We start from the raw sequence: 19094 nt of genomic DNA on the forward strand, positions 1-19094 counted from the left end.
ACAGACATGTGGGCAAGAGAGCAGGGTGGAGTGTTAAAATGGCAAGCGACAGGGAGGTTTGGGTCATCCTTGTGGACAGACCGAAGGTGTTCTGCAAAGTGGTCACCCAGTTTGCATTTGGTCTCTCCAATGTAGAGGAGACCGCATTGGGAGCAACAAATGCAGTAGACTAAATTGGGGGAAATGCAACTGAAATGCTGCTTCACTTGAAAGGAGTGTTTGGGCTCTTGGATGGTGAGGAGAGAGGAAGTGAAGGGGCAGGTGTTGCATCTTTTGCGTATTCATGGGGACGTGCCAAAGGTGGCGGTTGAGGAGTAGGGGGTGATGGAGGAGTGGACCAGGGTGTCCCGGAGTGAATGATCCCTATGGAATGCAGCTGGTGGGGGGGTGAAGGGAAGATGTGTTTGGTGGTGGCATCATGCTGGAGTTGGCGGAAATGGCGGAGGATGATCCTTTGAATGCGGAGGCTGGTGGGGTGATAAGTGAGGACAAGGGGGACCCTATCATGTTTCTGGGAGGGAGGAGAAGGCGTGAGGGCAGATGCGCGGGAGATGGGCCGGACACGGTTGAGGACCCTGTCAACCACCGTGGGTGGAAAACCTCAGTTAAGGAAGAAGGAGGACATGTCAGAGTTACTGTTTTTGAAGGTAGCATCATCAGAACAGATGCGACGGAGGCGAAGGAACTGAGAGAATGGGATGGAGTCCTTACAGGAAGCAGGGTGTGAGGAGCTGTAGTCAAGATAGCTGTGGGAGTTGGTAGACTTGTAATGAATATTGGTGGACAGTCTATCACCAGAAATTGAGATAGAGAGGTCAAGGAAGGGAAGGGAAGTGTCAGAGATGGACCATGTGAAAATGATGGAGGGGTGGAGATTGGAAACAAAATTAATAAATTTTTCCAAGTCCCGACGAGAGCATGAAGCAGCACCGAAGTAATCATCGATGTACCGGCGAAAGAGTTGTGGGAGGGGGCCGGAGTAGGACTGGAACAAGGAATGTTCCACATACCCCATAAAGAGACAGGCATAGCTGGGGCCCATGCGGGTACCCATAGCCAGGCGTCACATCAATAATTTCCAGTTCCCTGGCCCCAACCGCCTCGTCTTCACCATGGACGTCCAATCCCTCTACACCTCTATCCCCCACCAGGATGGTCTGAGGGCTCTTAGCTTCTTCCTCAAACAGAAGCCCGAACAATCTCCATCCACCACTACTCTCCTCCTCTGGCTGAACTTGTTCTCACACTGAACAATTTCTCCTTTAACTCCTCTCACTTCCTCCAAATAAAAGGTGTGGCTATGGGTACCCGTATGGGCCCTAGCTATGTCTGTCTCTTTATGGGGCATGTGGAACATTCCTTGTTCCAGTCCTATTCCGGCCCCCTCCCACAGCTCTTTCTCCGGTACATCAATGATTACTTTGGTGCTGCTTCATGCTCTCGTCGGGACCTGGAAAAATTTATTTTGTTTCCAATCTCCACCCCTCCATCATTTTCACATAGTCCATCTCTGACATTTCCCTTCCCTCCCTGTCTCAATCTTTGGTGATAGACTGTCCACCAATATCCATTACAAGCCTACCGACTCCCACAGCTACCTCGACTACAGCTCCTCACACCCCGCTTCCTGTAAGGACTCCATCCCATTCTCTCAGTTCCTTCGCCTCCGTCGCATCTGTTCTGATGATGCTACCTTCAAAAACAGTTACTCTGACATGTCCTCCTTCTTCCTTAACCGAGGTTTTCCACCCATGGTGGTTGACAGGGCCCTCAACCGTGTCCGGCCCATCTCCCGCGCATCTGCCCTCACGCCTTCTCCTCCCTCCCAGAAACATGATAGGGTCCCCCTTGTCCTCACTTATCACCCCATCAGCCTCCGCATTCAAAGGATCATCCTCCGCCATTTCCACCAACTCCAGCATGATGCCACCACCAAACACATCTTCCCTTCACCCCCCCACCGGCGGCTTTCCATAGGGATCGTTCCCTCCGGGACACCCTGGTCCACTCCTCCATCACCCCCTACTCCTCAACCGCCACCTTTGTTACATCCCCATGCATACGCAAAAGATGCAACACCTGCCCCTTTACTTCCACTCTCCTCACCGTCCAAGGACCCAAATACCCCTTTCAACTGAAGCAGCATTTCAGTTGCGTTTCCCCCAATTTAGTCTACTGCATTTGTTGCTCCCAATGCGGTCTCCTCTACATTGGAGAGACCAAACGCAAACTGGGTGGCCACTTTGCAGAACACCTTCGGTCTATCCACAAGGATGACCCAAACCTCCCTGTCGCTTGCCATTTTAACACTCCACCCTGCTCTCTTGCCCACATGTCTGTCCTTGGCTTGCTGCATTGTTCCAGTGAAGCTCAGTGCAAACTAGAGGAACAGCACCTCATCTTCCAACTAGGCACTTTACAGCCTTCCGGACTGAATATTGAATTCAACAACTTTAGATGTTGAACTCCCACCCCCATCCCCACCCCTTTCCGTTTCTTCCCCCTCCCTTTTGTTTTTTCCAATAATTTATATAGATTTTTCTTTTCCTACCTATTTCTATTATTTTTAAATCTATACCTTTTATGCCCTGTTAGTCTTATTTCACCCCACCCCCACCAGTGCTGTACCTTGCATGTCCTGCCATCCATTCTTAATTAGCACATTCTTTCAGATAATATCACCACCTTCAACACCTCCTTGTTCTTTTGTCTGTGACATCTTTTGATTATCTGCTCCTATCACTGCTTGCTTGTCCCTACAACCACCCCCCACCACTTCTCTCCCCCAGCACACCCCCCCCACCACCTTAAACCAGCTTATATTTCACCCTTCTCCTATTTTTACTCAGTTCTGTTGAAGTGTCATGAGGACTTAAAACGTCAACTTTGTTCTTCTCCGCCGATGCTGCCAGACCTGCTGAGTTTTTCCAGGTAATTCTGTTTTTGTTTTTGTTTTGGATTTCCAGCATCCGCAGTTTTTTGTTTTTATCTCTGTGCTTACTTTGTTCACTCTTCTTACTTAAATATCTATAGAAACTCTTACCATCCATCTTTATATTTCTAGCTAGCTTTCTCTGATGCTCTGATATTTCTCTCCTTATTAGTCAAAAAGACTGTCATTCTTTGCTTTTCTTTATATTCTGTACTATCTTCTGACCTGCCACCCATCTTTGCATAATTATATGCTTTTTCTTTAAGTTTGATACTATCTTTAATGTTTTTAGTTAATCATGGACGGTGGGCCCTGCTCTTGGAAGTTTTCTTTCTCATTAGAATGTATCTATTCCTTATATCCTGAAATATCCCCTTAAATGTATGTCACTGCATCTCTACTGATCTATCCCTTAACCTCATTTGACAGTTCAATTCAGCTAGCTGTGCTTTACTTCCCGCATAATTGTCCGTATATAAGTTTAAAATACTCATCTTTGACCCACTCTTCTCTCCCTCAAACTGAATGTAAAATTCAATCATATTATGATTGCTGATACCTAGGAGTGCCTTCACTATGAGGTTATCAATTAATCCCATTATGTTACACAATACCAGGCCTAGTATATCCTGTTTTCTGGTTGGCTCCAGAACATGCTGACCTAAGAAACTATTCCAAAAACATTCTATGAACTTATCTATGCTACCTTTGTCTATCTGATTTTTCCAGTCTGTACGTAAATTAAAATCCTGGACGATTATTCCTGTACCTTTCTGACAATTTCTCATTATCTCTTCCTTTATAGGTGTCCTTTCATGTAGTTGTAACCAGGGGACCTGTGCACCATTCGCACAAGTAGCTTCTTGCCTTTATCATTTCTCACCTCAACACAAACTGCTTCTTCATTTTGGTTTCCTGAACTTCAGTCATCCCTGTCTAATGAGCTAATACCATCATTAATTAATAGAGCCACCTCTCCACCATTTCCAAGCTTCCCATCCTTCCCAAATGTCATGTAGCCTTTAATATTCAGGTCCCAATCTATGTCATCCTGTAGCCATATCTGTGTAATGGCTTTCAGATTGCACTTATTCATTTCTATTTGCGCTATCAGTTCATCTGTTTTATCTTGAGTACTACGTGCATTCAGATACAGAACCTTTAGATTTGTCCTTTTATTATTTTTGTAACATCTTGCCTTATCTGCTGATTTATGCTTCGATTTGTGCTCTCTGTCCCTTCCTGCCACGGTCTGTTTATCATTTCCCATATTAGTATCTTTCTCTCTTACCTTGTTTTTACTCATTGGTTTACCACACCTTCCCAAATTTGGTCCCTTGCTCCCACTATTTAGCTTAAAACTTTCTCTACTTCCTTAGTTATGCAGCTCATTAGAACACCGGCACTAGCGCAGTTCAGATATTGATCGATCCAACTTTCCAGCCCCCACTTTCCCCATTCCAGGTACCAGTGCCCCACGAACCAGGACCCACTTCTCCTACACCAGCCTTTGAGCCACGCATTCATTTCTCTAGTATTATTTGCCCCGTGCAAATTTGTACATGACTCATAATAATCCAGAGACTATTAGCTTTGAGGCTCTGCTTCTTCATTTGGTGCCTAGCTCCTCATACTGACTATGCACAACCCCCTTTCTCATTCTGCCTATTTCGTTGGTACCTACATGAAACACGACAACTGGATCCTCCTCCTCCCATTGTGAGTTCCTGTTCAGCCCTGGGCAAATGTCTCAAACTCTGGCACTAGTCAGGCAACATAGCCGTCAAGGCTCTCGCTCTTTGCTGCAGAGAACTGTCAATCCCCCTCACTATACTGCCCCCTACCACAACTGCATTCCTTTTTGTGCCCCCTGCATTTGAATGGCTTCCTTTATCACAGTGCCGTGGTCAGTCAGCTTATCCAGCCTACAGCCCCCACTCTCATTGAAACAAACTGAAAGAACCTCAAACCAGTTGGACCAGTACAGAGGCTGACACTCCTGCACTCCTGCCCTCTGGGTCCCCTTACCTGCCTCAGCTGCAATCACATCTTCCTGTCCCTGACCACCTTCCAAATCAGAAGATCCTATTCTAAGGGTTGTGACCACCTCCTGATACAAAGCATCCAAGTAATTTTCCCCCTACCTGATATGTTGCAGTGTCCGCAGCTCAACCTCCCGGTCAATGACTCTGGGAAGAATTTTCGGGCAGGCATCCCAATGTCACCACGCATCATTTAGATTTTCAGTTCAGCAGGCATGCAGCCGAGGCAGCTGCGCCCCCACCGAACTATCAATGGCCTATTAAAGCCATTAAGAAAATAATTAAAATAGTAAAGAATGCTGCCAGTCCAGCCTTAAGGTTGGTGGGCAACGAAGAGCCTAGGCGGCCTTCAAATTTTTCATGAAATCTCATCCACAGGCGGGATGAGGTTTCATGAAGTGTTTATTAATTAAATTTTAAAATTTCAAGCATTTGATAAACATATCCCATGTCTAAATAATTTTTCTCTGTCTTTAATAAAAGTTTTCATTTCAAACTTAATCTCCCTGAGGCAGCTCTGTGCCTCGGAGAGATTTCTGCCTGAGAGCGCAGGCCCTGACTCAGAGAATTCCTCCCTGCCTGCACAGGGAGCACTCAGCGCTTCCGGGCACGCATCATGTAAATTGGCCTACCTGTGTAAAATGGCGGTGTGGCCCTGATCAAGGGTGCAGATCGGGTTCGTGCCCACCCTCGCACAACCCCTCCAACGGGGGGAAATTTCTGCCCTCTGAGCCGAAGCTCCTCAAGCCGCAGACACTTATTGAAGATGTGATTGTCCTGGATCACACTGGTATTCAGGAGCTCTCATGCTACAGCCATGACATATCGCCTGTCGCACCATCCTAATGTGTTTTAATTAATTACTTAATTATTTTATTAAGTTATTTATTTATTTCTATGTATTTATTATCTTACCACAAAGTCCGATACTATTTTAAACATTAGGAATAGAATGGACCTTAATGACTCACCAAACAGCTGGCTTCTTCCCCTGTATTAGAGCAAGAACCAATTCCTACAGGGTGAAAAAGTTAGAAAAAGCAAAGTAGCACCTCCTTCCACTCCTCACTGAACTCCCTCCACTCACTAAACTCTCAGCATTTCACTGAGGTCGCACTCCTGTGCAATTCCAGCTGTTTTTATTTCACAAATTGCACACTGAAGTGTCTCTGTATGTCGTCAAATTGAACTGTCCACTTCTGATAGGATACACATACAGATAAATCAAACTAAAGAACATTTTATCCAAGGCTGCACCCTGAATCACTATGTCTGGCAATATGGCATGCTTTGGGATGATTCAATCAGAAAAGCAAATTAATTATTTTTCCCTTCAACATAACTCTTTAGCTCAGTAAACCATATGAATAATTTTTATCTCTATTGGAGTCTTATGACCTTCTTTCCCAGAATTGTCAGCTTTTAGCTTATTTTATGGAGTTAATGATATACACCCTGGCTCTCCCCAAGGGTCCAGAAATGGTCACCCGCTGTTTAATTTTTTTTTCACAATCAGCTCTGACCTTGTAAGATAAATATAGGTTAGATTTTAACTATAATTAACTCCAAGCTTGTTTGAATTGCATTTACTTCAGGATTGCTTATAAGTTTCTCAGTCAGATTCCCCCATGTATCTACAGTTAAAACTTTAATTCCCAAAGCTAAAAATTATATACCGCAACATAAACCATGAACTAGATTTTTGCAACAATGTAGTAGAGTGATCCTTTGTAGCCCCTTTGTGCAGTTATTTTGTTATTGGGAAATTTACACAAAGACCATATTTCTGTCACCATTATGTTCAAAAGAGAAGATTTGATAAAGGCGCTTGTGTTTAAATTCCTGTACACTGTTTGGGAAAGGATGTTTTGAGGAAATAGTTCCAGAATTTATAGTACTGCATTATGTTCAAAGAATGGCCGCTTGAAATACAATTACCAGATCCTATGAAATTTGCCCAGCGTTAATATCCTTGCTTTCATGAAAGGAAAATGAGTAACAATTGAAAAAACAACACAGCTTTTTGTCATCTTCCTAAATAGAGATAAATAGCTCCACAATTTAGAGTACTGGGAGAGTTAGTACTATTAGAGTTGAGATTTTGCACTCAGGAAATCTCATTCTTTATTATAAGTGGAAATAGAACTGAAATGAACACTGTGCTTTTCTTTACAGTCCATTGCCTGTCTTACTTGTCTTGAACGTCTTCATCTTGAGAACTAACCTGAATAGATTGATAGTAATTTATTTTTACCCCCCTGTACACCTCAGATTCTTGACAAAAATGTTAACAAGAATTATAACCAGAGAAATGGCATTCCACCAACCCCGCCCCTTCTCAGGAAAAGGAAGACTGAGTCTGTCAGACCCTCTGCAGTGATCCAATGTGCAGTCAAGTTACTTTGCTGACAATATTCTCAGTGGTGCCTATAGTACTGATACTTTGTCCTTTTCTCTTCTGAAGGCATTCTGGTTGTATGGTTCCATGGGTGCTAATTGCCTTCCAGTACATTGCTCAAACAGCCATTCTCCAGTTGTGACAATGGGCAAGCAATTAATCTTTTTGGTCCTGACCTGTCCTCACTCAACATCCATGCACTTGAACTTTCTAGGAGGGATCATTGAAAGGAAATCAATGGTAGAAACCCTGGTTACTTTTTGCATTCCCCCACGGCTTGGAGAAACTCAGGCCAACCAATGGTAGTACACCTGCCAATCTCCTGACTGAGAAGCCAATTTACTGTTGCTGAAATTTTAAAGATTTACATGATTTGTTCGGACTGTAATGATACAAACTGGTTTTTAGTAAAAATTGACTACTTGGAAAATTCCAATGTACTGGAATCCATGTTGTAAACTTTTGGAATAGTGCTATTGATAAAAATGTTTAAATACATGTATTCAGATCATTTGAATTTTTACTAAACGGCAATGATCCAAACATTGTGGCCACTTGTAAGGCTTTAATTTTGTTTCTAACAAGTTCATTAATACCAATTTTAATTTTTCTGTTGCAGGGCTTCTATTGCAAAATATATGAACCATTTTTAGTGCATTATGGATTTAATAAAAACTATTTAGCCAGGTATAGCTTATAAAATGTGGCATTAAGAAGGCTAACTTCAAATAAATTCAATTTATTTCTTGTGGGGCTGTCCAGTGAGGGAGGTGTAAATCTCTAGTAAGACAACAAAAAGGTATGTTATATTTCTTAGAAGTGGGTTTCATGCCAGCGTAAATTTTTGATAGTTATAGTTCAAGTGGCAATTTTTCAATAGCAAGCTTAGTTTGCTATTAGGGTATCATTTTTGAGTGGAATCACAGCTTGTCCTCATTTTATTTCCATACACATAGCCCCTTTCCAGCTGAGGATAATTACAATAAGTGGGAACACATCCCCTGACTAGCAAGGAGAAAACTCATTTGTCATTTGAGTCAGGAAGATGCGTATGGAAAGAAAAATATGAGGGATGGAATTATGCTGGAATGCCCATTTTCTCACCAAATCCCATGATTAACATAAGATTTGGAGATGGGGGTGGAAGTGGCCTGGAACAAGAGGGTATTTGTGTTCATGCAAGTGAAAGAGAGGAAGGGAAGTTTATAGAGAAAAAGAGAAGATGCATGTGTATTTGTGCACAAGATTTGACAGGGGTTGCAATCAGCACTGATTTAAGTCAATTGCTCCTTTCTTTGTAAAGAAAGTGTGCTTTTAAAGTTGTGTGAAATTCAAGTAACATCTCCCATGTTTCTTTTTCTCAGGTGTGTGCTTTTGCCACTGTTGGGAATAAAACCGCCTTCACAGAATCTCTTCATTGTCGTAGATTCTGTCGATGAAGGCTGCAACTATGTTGAAGGGGAGCAAAGGCAAGCAGGCCTGACACGGACTATAGCAGAGCTACTAGCAAGTCATCATGAGTTCTTCCCACCATGGCTGCTGCTTGTCTGCTCTGCCAGGAAACAGAGTAAAATGGTGACAAAAATGTTCACAGGTGAGAAATTTCCCCCACCTAATCCTGTTTGTTGCACAGACCAATGATCTGGAATTCACTGCCTGAGAGTATGGTGAGGGCAGGTAACTGGGGCATACAAAAGAGAATTGGTCTGTTATCTGAAAAAGAAGAATGTACAGGGTTATGGGGAGAAGGTGAGGGAATGATACTAAGTGAATTGCTCATTTGGAGAGCCAATACAGACATGATGGCCAAATGGCTGCTCTCTTTGCTGTAACAATTCTGTTACTGTAACAGTGCCATATTGTCCACGACACAATTTTATAATGCTAATATAATATGCCATCTGCTTACAATTCCCCAAAGTAGCTTTGTGCTATGGAGCTGCCATAGGCTTTCCTATTTTATCCCTTCCTCTCCTTTTCCCTTTGTTTTCCCTTTGCCTCTTCCAAACTCCTACCCCTCCTTGTGTCTTTTCACTTCTTGTGAGGTGGATGGGGTAGTCATGCATCAATAAAAACTGATGTTATTGTCATTCTTTCATGGAGTCCAGGTTCTGGGAGAGCAACACTTAGATTTTGTTCTCATTTTGTATTTGAAATTTACATATTAGTTTGGATCCACAGAGCTGGTAATTCCTGTGGCATATTCAGAGACCCACAAAAATGATAGTGCCAGAAGCAGGTGGGTCAGATTATTTACACTGGGGAAATGCTTTCAATGCTCTAAGATTTACACATTGGAAATTGACCTTCCATGGAGATGTACATATGCGTTGGAGAAAGGAACCAAATTTATCATCTCTTATTTTTCTCTAACACCCTGAAATACTGGGAAATCAATATGAATGATTGGAATTCAGATATAGCTAATTCAGGTATGATTCTGACACTTAAGTATTAGTAGCACCTTTTGGATGTTTTCCCTATTACATATTCATTTCTATTATCCTAATCTATTCGTTAGCAGTTTTCTACCTTGTAGAAGTTTGTTGATGGTTATATAAAGCTGAACTCAGTTGAATAGTTTAAAGTTTTGCTTTTAACAATCCCAGAGCTTTACTTGTAAATTCGGGCACATCCCAAACTCGGGGTACACACTCCTGATATACAAGGCTCTGCACCAGGAAATATTTACCTCAATATCTCCTCCAGGTGAAGGAAGCCTTACTAGAAAAAAACATATTGATCCATATTATTTCCATTTTGTTGCCAAGACAAGGCAAAACCTATTCAGTGGAGAAGAAACCGTGCATATGTTTTATTTTCTGCCCTATTTACAACGCAATAAGAAGCCTTTTGGTGCACTTCAGCCTGAGTGTAGGATTTGAAAGGAAGTATTTGTCATCAAAAATATTTACACTGGAGCCCCGTGGCTTATTATCAAGTGGGTTTGTGCCTGAAACTAACAGTAATAGTGGTGACACAATGTTGGAAATGATTTGGTATGATAGGAATGGTGAATAGGTATGCTGTGACATCTGTCCTTTTTAAAGCTTGAAATGCAGTAATTAAACATTAGCTCTTGAAAGATGTGTTGTTTGGTCCACCAACAGAGTACGTTATGTAGCATGTAGGTTCTGTTGTATTTCAGTCTCTGCTACAGTTTGTATTGCCTTTAAAAGCAGTTGACTCTGGGGTGGGTGGAAGAGTTAGGCGTCTTGCATGCTATGCTGTTTTAACTCCATGGTATGTGTTTTTTTTAAACATGGGGCAGAATTTTACGCTCGGCTTGCAGGCACATGCCCGACACGCCTGAGCTTAATATGACGCGCGATGATGTGGGGCATATGTCCCGAAGTTATTGCACACTTGCGCGATATTTCATTCATAGGGCACGCACCCGAGTCAACTGTGCACCCACTGATAATTGAAAGGCATATTAAGGCCATTAACAAGCAAATTAATGCTGCCCGTCCAACCTTACAGTTGGCGGGCAAGCGAAAAGGCCAAGCGGCCTTTACAATTTTTAGGAAACCTCATCGGGATTTCCCAAATAAACACTAACAGCTTTATTTTTGAATTAAAAACATGTCCCAGCTCATGCGACAGCCATATGAGGGGACATGTTTTTTTAAACTTTTACTGTCTTAATTAATTTTTTTAAAAAGTGCTTCAATCTCCCTGAGGCACAGAGCTGCTTCAGAGAGATTGAAGCGCTCTTTCACGTGCATGCGTGAACTGCGAGCTAGACCCGGCTCTCCCTCCTCTCCCCGCCCGCACAGTCAGCGCATAGCACTGCTTGCTCATGATCCACACAGGGCGGACCTTAATTGGCCCGTCCATGTGAAATCGCGGAGCGGAGCCGATTGCGGGCAGTGGTCAGCTTCCCGACCGCCCCTGCCCACTCCCACCGGGCCCGCCCAATGAGGGAAAATTTCTGGCCATGGTCTCCACTCAGAAGTCACGTGCTTGTATTTTTAAATGCCTTTGAATGTTGAGCTGGTGAAACTCTCTTGTTGTAAATAGTCACTGCCTGCCAGTTCTGTGAGGTAAATGTTGCTTGCCACATATCAGCTCAAGCCTGAATGATGCTCAGGTCTTACTACATGTAAGCATAGACTTCTTCATTATCTGAGGATTTGCATATGGAACAGAATGCTGCAATTATCACGAGCATTCCTATTTATGGCCTTATGATGGAGAGAACGTCACGGATGAAAAAGTTGAAGATGGCTGAGGCAAGGACACTGCTGTGGGGAACTCTTGAGACAATAGGAAGAATTGTCCCAGATTTGCACTAAATGCGGTAGCGAGTAGGAACAAGGATGTTTTGCCCTCTGGCCACAGTGGCGGGTTTTCACACCATATCATCCCAATCCCACCTCATTAATCATGCATTCCTGGGAAACAGCCTCCGATTCGCCCGCCACGTCATCACCTCGCCACTTCTTCGCACCTCTCAGTGCTTCCAGTCCAGGACTGCTGCACAGAAGACGTGGTCCTGAAAGGCAAGAAGACTACAGCCCCCCAAATCAGTGATGCGCCCATGGGATGCCTTCTGGACACAGAAGGCCCATCAGTTTTACCACTCTGGCTTGGGAGGTGGTGGAAGAGGTGGTTAGTGCCAACACTGCACAGAAGAGGTTTGCCATCCAGTGCAAAAAGAGGATGAATGATCTCATCCATGCTGCCAGGATAAGGCAGCCATCTCATCACTCTGAACTCACACACTCACAAGGCCGATCATCTCACTCACTGCCAGCTCAAGGGACATCACCATTCGCTTTCTCACACACGCTCTCACGTCTCCATCTCGCCTCATCTCCTCTGGAGACTGCATCCTCAGCTCTCACCCTCCTGAGGCTACTTGTACAGATCAACTTGTGCCCCGCACACAGCCTGAGATACCCCCCTTCCCCAGTAATGCCCTCGCCCTGCAACCCCTTTCCTTGCCTGAGGCCACTTCTCTTCCTTCCCCAAACAAGCCATAGCCCTACATCCGTTGAAAAGCCACCCCGCCTTACAGCTGATCTTGTAAGTAGAGACTTGACCATGAGCCTCCCTAAAAGTGATGTCGTGCTGTCTTCAAAGCCTGGCACTGATGGCTGTGAGTGTTGCCCAAAGCAAGGTGGGCAAACAAGCCTCAAAGTGCTGAGTGAAGTGCAGCTCGCTAGGTGCACATGCTTATGTTCAATTGTAAAACACGTCAGCGTGCAATCACACTGATGTGCTTGGATTATACAGCGTTGAGGGATGATTCTGGCAAGCTGGGCTTATAATGATAAGCAGATGTATTACAATGAAGTTCCCAACGTTCGACGGCGGGAAACGTGGCCTGCCGTTGACAGGCAGAGCAGATAATTGCAAACTGATTTCACGATGTGAAACCAATTTTTGGCCTTCTCGCCATATTGTCCATTCTCACCCGCCATGATGCCCGACACCAGCGGGCATGAAAAATTTCAGCAGAAGTCTTGGGGCTGAGATCATTGGCCTGCAACAGCCACAACCCTCTTACTTTGGACCTGGTCTGACTCCATACAGTGGAACATTTTCCCCCTTATTTCCATTGACTTCAATTTTGCTAAGGCTGCTTGATTTCACATTTGGACAGTTATTGCCTTGATGTCAGGGGCAGTTACTTCAGCATTGCAATTAAGTTCTTTTGCCCATCTTTGGACAAAGGCTGTTATAAGGTCTGGAGTTGAGTGACCTTGGTGGAACCAAATCTGACCATTAGTGAGCAGGTGGGTTAGTGGCATTTGATAGCATTGATGAGAGCACCTTCTATCACTTTTTTGATGACTGTAATATGACTGTTAATTGTATATTAATTTTTTTTAATTGTTTGCAGGTGGTGCGCATTAACTGGAGATTCACTTGTGTTACTCTGAATAGAGACAAACAAGCTGTGGTTGTTGAATTAGGAGTTGTATGCTAGAAGTGTGTAATTTTGTACTTAAATGCTTATAACCATGTATAAAGATTGGTTCCAGTTCTATCCTTCGCAAGTTGTCTTTTTGAAGTATAACATAGATTGATGGGGTAGCAACTGGCTGGTATGAAATTACCTACTTTTTCGGAGCAGGTGACCTGGGAACTTTTCTACTTTTTTGGATAGATGTAGCTTTACTGAAGCAGCTTGGTCAAGGCACAGCTACACCTGGAGCAGAAGTCTTCAGCACTGTAGCCTGGATCTTATCAGGTCTCGGCCTTAGCTGTATCCAGTGTACTCAGCCATTTTTTAATATCATGTCAAGTGAATCTGGCTGGTTGAGGACTGTCTTCTGTGATGGTGGAGATCTCAGGAGACCAAGATAGATCATTCACTCAGCGCTTCTAGCCAAAAATGGTTGAAAACGCTTCAGCCTTGACTTTTACAGTTGTGCTGGGTTCTGCCAAGGCTGAGGATGGGGATATTTATAGAGTTTTCTCCTCCCATTAGTTGTTTAATTATTCACCACCATTCAAGACTCAGTGTGGCAGACTACAAAACTTTGATCTTATCAGTTCCTCGTGGAATCACTTAGCCCTGTCTGCAGCATACAGCTTCCTCTATTTAACCTACATGCCCTGTTTTTAGCTGCACCAGATCGGCTGCTCACCTTGTGTTGCTCCTGGCATGCTCTTCTACACTCTGCATTTAACCAAGGTTGATCCCCTCACTTGATGGCAACGGGAGAATGAAGGATACGCCCGGCCATGAGGTTACAAATTGTTGGGGACTGCATTTCCACTACTGATAGCTACTACAGACTTATGGATGTCCAGTTTTGATTTGCTAGATACTTACTTAATCTATCCCATTTAGTAGAATGACAGGATGCAAAGTGCCATCAGTGTAAATAGGGAACTTCACCTTCACAAGAACTGTGCGGTGGTCACTCCTACCAACACCGCCATGGATATATGCAACTGTGACAGGTACATTGGTGAGAACATGGTAAAGTAGATTTTTGGTTCTCACCACCTGCTGCAGAAGCAGTCTGTAAGCCATGTCCTTCAGGACTCAACCAACTCGATCAGTAGTGATGCTACCAAGCCAATCGTAGTGATGGACATTGAAGTCACCCACCCAACATTCTGTATCTTTTCTACCCTCAATGCTGCTTTCAAGTGGTGTTCAACATGGAGGAATGCTGATTAATCAGCTAAGGGAGGATGGTAAGCAGTAATGAGCAGAAGATTTCCATACCCATGTTTGACCTGAAGCCATGAAATTTAATGGAATCTAGAGCCAATGTTGAGAATTCCCAGGGCCACTCCCTCCCTCTGGTATACCGCTGTGCTGTCACCTCTAGGGATCATGATGGTGGCATATGGAACATTGGCTATAAGGTATGATTCTGTGAGTGTGACTAATTTAGGCCATTGCTTGACTACTCTCTGAAATAGCTCTCCTAATTTTGACACCAGTCCCCAAATGTTAGTGGACATTGCAGGGTGAACTGGGCTGCGTGTACCTTTGTTATGTGTGGTGCCTAAGTCAATGTTCGGTGGTCCGTCCAGTTTTTGTATTTGTGATATTTTCATAACAGTTTGATATAACTGACTGGCTTAGCTACACTTTCTTGGCGCATTTGATTGTTTGGGAAAGTCAGTCGACGAAGCACTTTGATGCCCTGTTGCTCTGTGTATCTGAGCCATGAGGAGGGTAATAAGAATGAATCAGCTCTTCAAAAATACATTTCTTATTTACCAAAACTTAATGTATGTTTAGGTCACAGAACATCCTGATTCCCTGACTAAAGGAGGCAGAGTGGAGACAGGAAATACAGTGGAGTGTTTATTTTGATAATGAATGAATAAGTAATTATGCAGCCAAAGACGTGATGACAAACATTACCTGTTCCATATTACTTGAGCAACTTTGCTCCTTTTAATGTGAGTAGAATCCTGAACCCATGAGAAATGCAAATCTAAGGATGGAATCGTCCCAGATTTGCAACAAGTGCAGTAGCAGGTGAGAAAAATGATGTTTTTCCTGCCGACCAGTCTTCTCACGCTGTACCATCCCAACCCGCCGTATTAATTAGGCATTCCTGGGATACATGCCGTTTCAATGGCGGGGGAGCTCCAGTTCACCAGCCACACCGTCACCTCACCGCTTCATCATGCCAGGCAACACATTTAAAGTATAGCCGCGTTCAGTGTTTCCGGCCTAGGACTGCAGTAAAGAAGACATGGCCCCGATAGGCAAAAAGACTGCAGCCCTCGAGCGCCTTTTGGATGCCATGGAGGCCCACTGTGATCTCCCCTACCCCCGCTCTGGCCACAGGAGGGGTAGCAACATTATTGCTCCAGCTTGGTAGGCAATTGCAGTGGTGATCAGTGCCAATACTGCACAGAAGACGTTGGCCATCTAATGCAGATAGAGGATGAATGATCTCATCCATGGCGCTAGGGTACGGGAACCATCTCATCACTCTAAACTCACATGCTCAAGCCCATCACACATTCATTGGCATCTCACTCATTGCCAGCTCAAGAGACATCACCACCTATTCTCACACACATACCCTCACATGTCCATTTGGCCTCATCTCCTCTGGAGACTGCACCTCAGCTCTCACCATCTTGAGGCCAATTGCACAGATCAACATGTGTCCCCACACACGCCCTGGGATACCCTCCCTCAGCAGTACAGCCCTCGTCCTGCAGCCTCTTACCTTGCCTGAGGCCACATCTTCCCCTTTCCCAAGCAAGCTCTAGCCCAGCAGGCATTGAAAAGTCTCCCACATTTGGCTGATTTGGAAGGTAGAGACCTATCCGTGAGCCCCCCTAAAAGTGATGTAGTGCCGTCTGTGAAGCCTGGCGCTGATGACTGCGAATGCTGACCCAAAGCAAGGTAGGCAAATAATAATTGAAGTCCCGAGCGAAGTGCAACCCGCCTTATATATGTTGTGAAACACGTCGGCGTGTTTTCCTGCTAACATGGGCGGACAATCCAGCAGGGGGTAGGCCTTATAATAATATGCTGGTGTATTACAATGACATTCCTGACGTCCAATGGAAGGGAACGCGGCCTGCCATTGATGGGCTGAGCAGACGATCGCAAACTGCTTTACGACTTTGTGAATCCAATTTTTGACCTTCTCACCATATTGTTTGCTCACACCACCGAACGTACCCAATGCCAGCCGTCACAGAAAATCTAAGCCTAATCTGTGGATATACTAAATGTGAAATGAACTATCTGCAGTCATTATTATTGATATAGAACACATATGAAGTTTAAGGATTATAGAATTGAGATCTGACTCAGACTGGAAAGAGTCAGTAATAGTACTTGGAGCAGGAGCTAATTCCCATTATGAAATAAACTCTGCTTAATGTATAATGTAGTGTAACAGACTGAAATATTTTTCTTTGCCAATGTTTGAAGGGAAATTTTGAGAACTTATTTCTCCCTGTTTCACGAAATAAGCTGAATTTAAGCAGGAAAGTGCAATTTAGATTGATTTAAATCAGGACTTCCAGTGGCAATTGTGTATAAAAAGATATTTAATTGCAATAAAAAGTATTTAAGCTTAACTGCAGCAGGGTAACAATGGCATCCAAAGCAAAATGCTCCATTTCATTTCCATGGGGTTTGGTCAAGCTTCACATTATTTTTTATGTTAGTATGAACAAAAGCAATTTTCACTTTCTGCTAATCCAACACATTTTCTTTTAAAGAATCCTTTACTCAGATATTTAAGCTGTTGTGTGCTAATTCAAAGCAATAACTGGTCTGGAGATGCCGAGCCAGCTAATCAGCTTGTTCCCATGACTCTCAGATTACTGAAGTCCTGTTTTAACATTGTCCATTTTAATTGATGACCGCCTTTAAATACTAGTATTTATAGAAATCTACAAGAGGAGAAAGCATGTTACAGGGCACTCTCTGAGCACATTGGAGTATTTCTGTCATACCTGGCAGGAATCCCATCTTGGGAAAGGTGGGGGGGGAAAGAAAGGGACCTTGCCAAAAATGCATAGCAACATGTTGCCTCTTTCAAGACTGGAATGTTGATCACTTAAACATCCCACAGTGCTAGCTGAAATATCCCAAAAGTTCTTAAAGTTGATTTTGAGATAATAAATTGCATTTATTTCTCAGTGTTAGTGGATTTCTTTTGGATACTCTGTTCTGGTTTAGTAGCAGGGTTGCTTTGCAATCCAATTGCAACGCCAAGTGAATGTATTTGGCAGTAGTTTTCACACAACATTTCAATGACCTGGCAATGTTGTACATTAAAATTTGGTCACATATCAAAAATAATTTTCTTCAATTTTATCTTGTCAATTTCTGAGTTGCTGGAATACATGCTGGAATACAGTTCCACAGACACGGTAATTGACCAATATATTACTCAAATAGCCATTTTCGTGTGTTGAGTGATTTGACCATATGAAGCATCACAAAGGAGTCTTTTTGATATCTGCATATATGCATTTTGCAGCACAAGTTTCCCAGTAGCGATCAGGAGCAAGACCCTAGTTTTTTTTTCTTTTCCCTGGCCCAGGAACATTGAAGCTAAAATCTCACCATTGTGTTATGATTCCTTACGTGAGTTCTTACCTTGTACCAAATGAACGCAATCAGAATGCATCATTTAGGATTGTTTCCGAGGTGTTGCCTGTGGTTTCTCCAACAACAGTGGTCTGCTGGAGAAAGTTAAAAAGCAGATTCCCAGTTGTACCATTTTTACTGCACAGCTCACCTTGGATTGAATGCAAAATAAAGAAAAAGGGAAAAAACTTGTATTGATATAGCACCTTTCATGACCTAGGGTTGTCCCAAAATACTTTACTGTCAGTAAAATACTTTTGAAGCATAGTCACTGTTATAGTGCAGAATTAAAGCCTATTATACTCTGTTTATATGCTGAATGAAAGTAATCCTACAATATGACCAAATACCACATAACTTATCCTATTTAGCCGTAGATTGGTCAAATTTTTGAGTGTGATTTTGAAGTAATTGTTTGCATGCAGAGTTGCTACAAATTGAAATTTCCAACTTTCCCATTCTGATTGCGGACCTTCCTGATTCTGGGAAAATGATCCATAAAAGGGCCATTAATATCAAAAGCATTGCTGATCTGTTTGGGTATTGAAGAAGGAAGATATTTATTTTTTTATGACCAACACTATTTCTCCAGAATCAGAGTTACATTCATGGCCTCATTTATACTAGGTTGACACATCAGCGCAGTACTGAGGGAACGTTGCACTATCAGGCATGCTATCTTTTGGATGTTGAACTGAAAAATCCCATGGCACTATTCAAAGAGCAGATGCATTTTCCCAGGATTCTGGCCAATGTTTGTCCTCAACCAACTCATAAACCAGATCAAGTCATTTAATTCGTTGCTGTTTGCTTTGTCTAATATGGCTGGCAATTATAACTTTTCAACGTATTTGATAACGATTCTAAACTACAAATTGTATAATCAAAATTTGGCAGATTACAGATTAAGAGAGGTTTGGCACCAACATTTACACTGTTCAGACTGTTCTGCAGAAATCGCAACAGTACAGAGGATCTCTCTCTCTCCCTCCCCAACACGATAAGGTCATTAGAATATGGAATGCATGTTACAGATAACTACTGAAGCCAAATCGATTGAATTTAAGAGAGAGTTGGATAAACAACTAAAAGAAAAACAAATATTAAGAGTTACAGGTAAAATGAATTGGAGAGTTCAGGTCAGCAGATGAGTACAAGCAAGCATGATGG

At 43.1% G+C, this 19094-nt stretch overlaps 1 protein-coding gene across 1 annotated transcript in view; it reads left to right on the top strand.

The window, feature by feature from the left end:
• Window positions 1–19094, top strand: part of ankrd50 (ankyrin repeat domain 50) — a 188124-nt gene that overhangs the window by 77830 nt on the left and 91200 nt on the right. Inside the window, exon 2 of the mRNA XM_041186591.1 lies at window positions 8737–8966. Coding sequence (XP_041042525.1) covers window positions 8737–8966 — 230 coding nt within the window. The remainder of the gene's footprint in view (window positions 1–8736; window positions 8967–19094) is intronic.

This window comes from Carcharodon carcharias, chromosome 1 (genome assembly GCF_017639515.1).
Source record: "Carcharodon carcharias isolate sCarCar2 chromosome 1, sCarCar2.pri, whole genome shotgun sequence".
Classification (NCBI taxonomy): Eukaryota; Metazoa; Chordata; class Chondrichthyes; order Lamniformes; family Lamnidae; genus Carcharodon; species Carcharodon carcharias.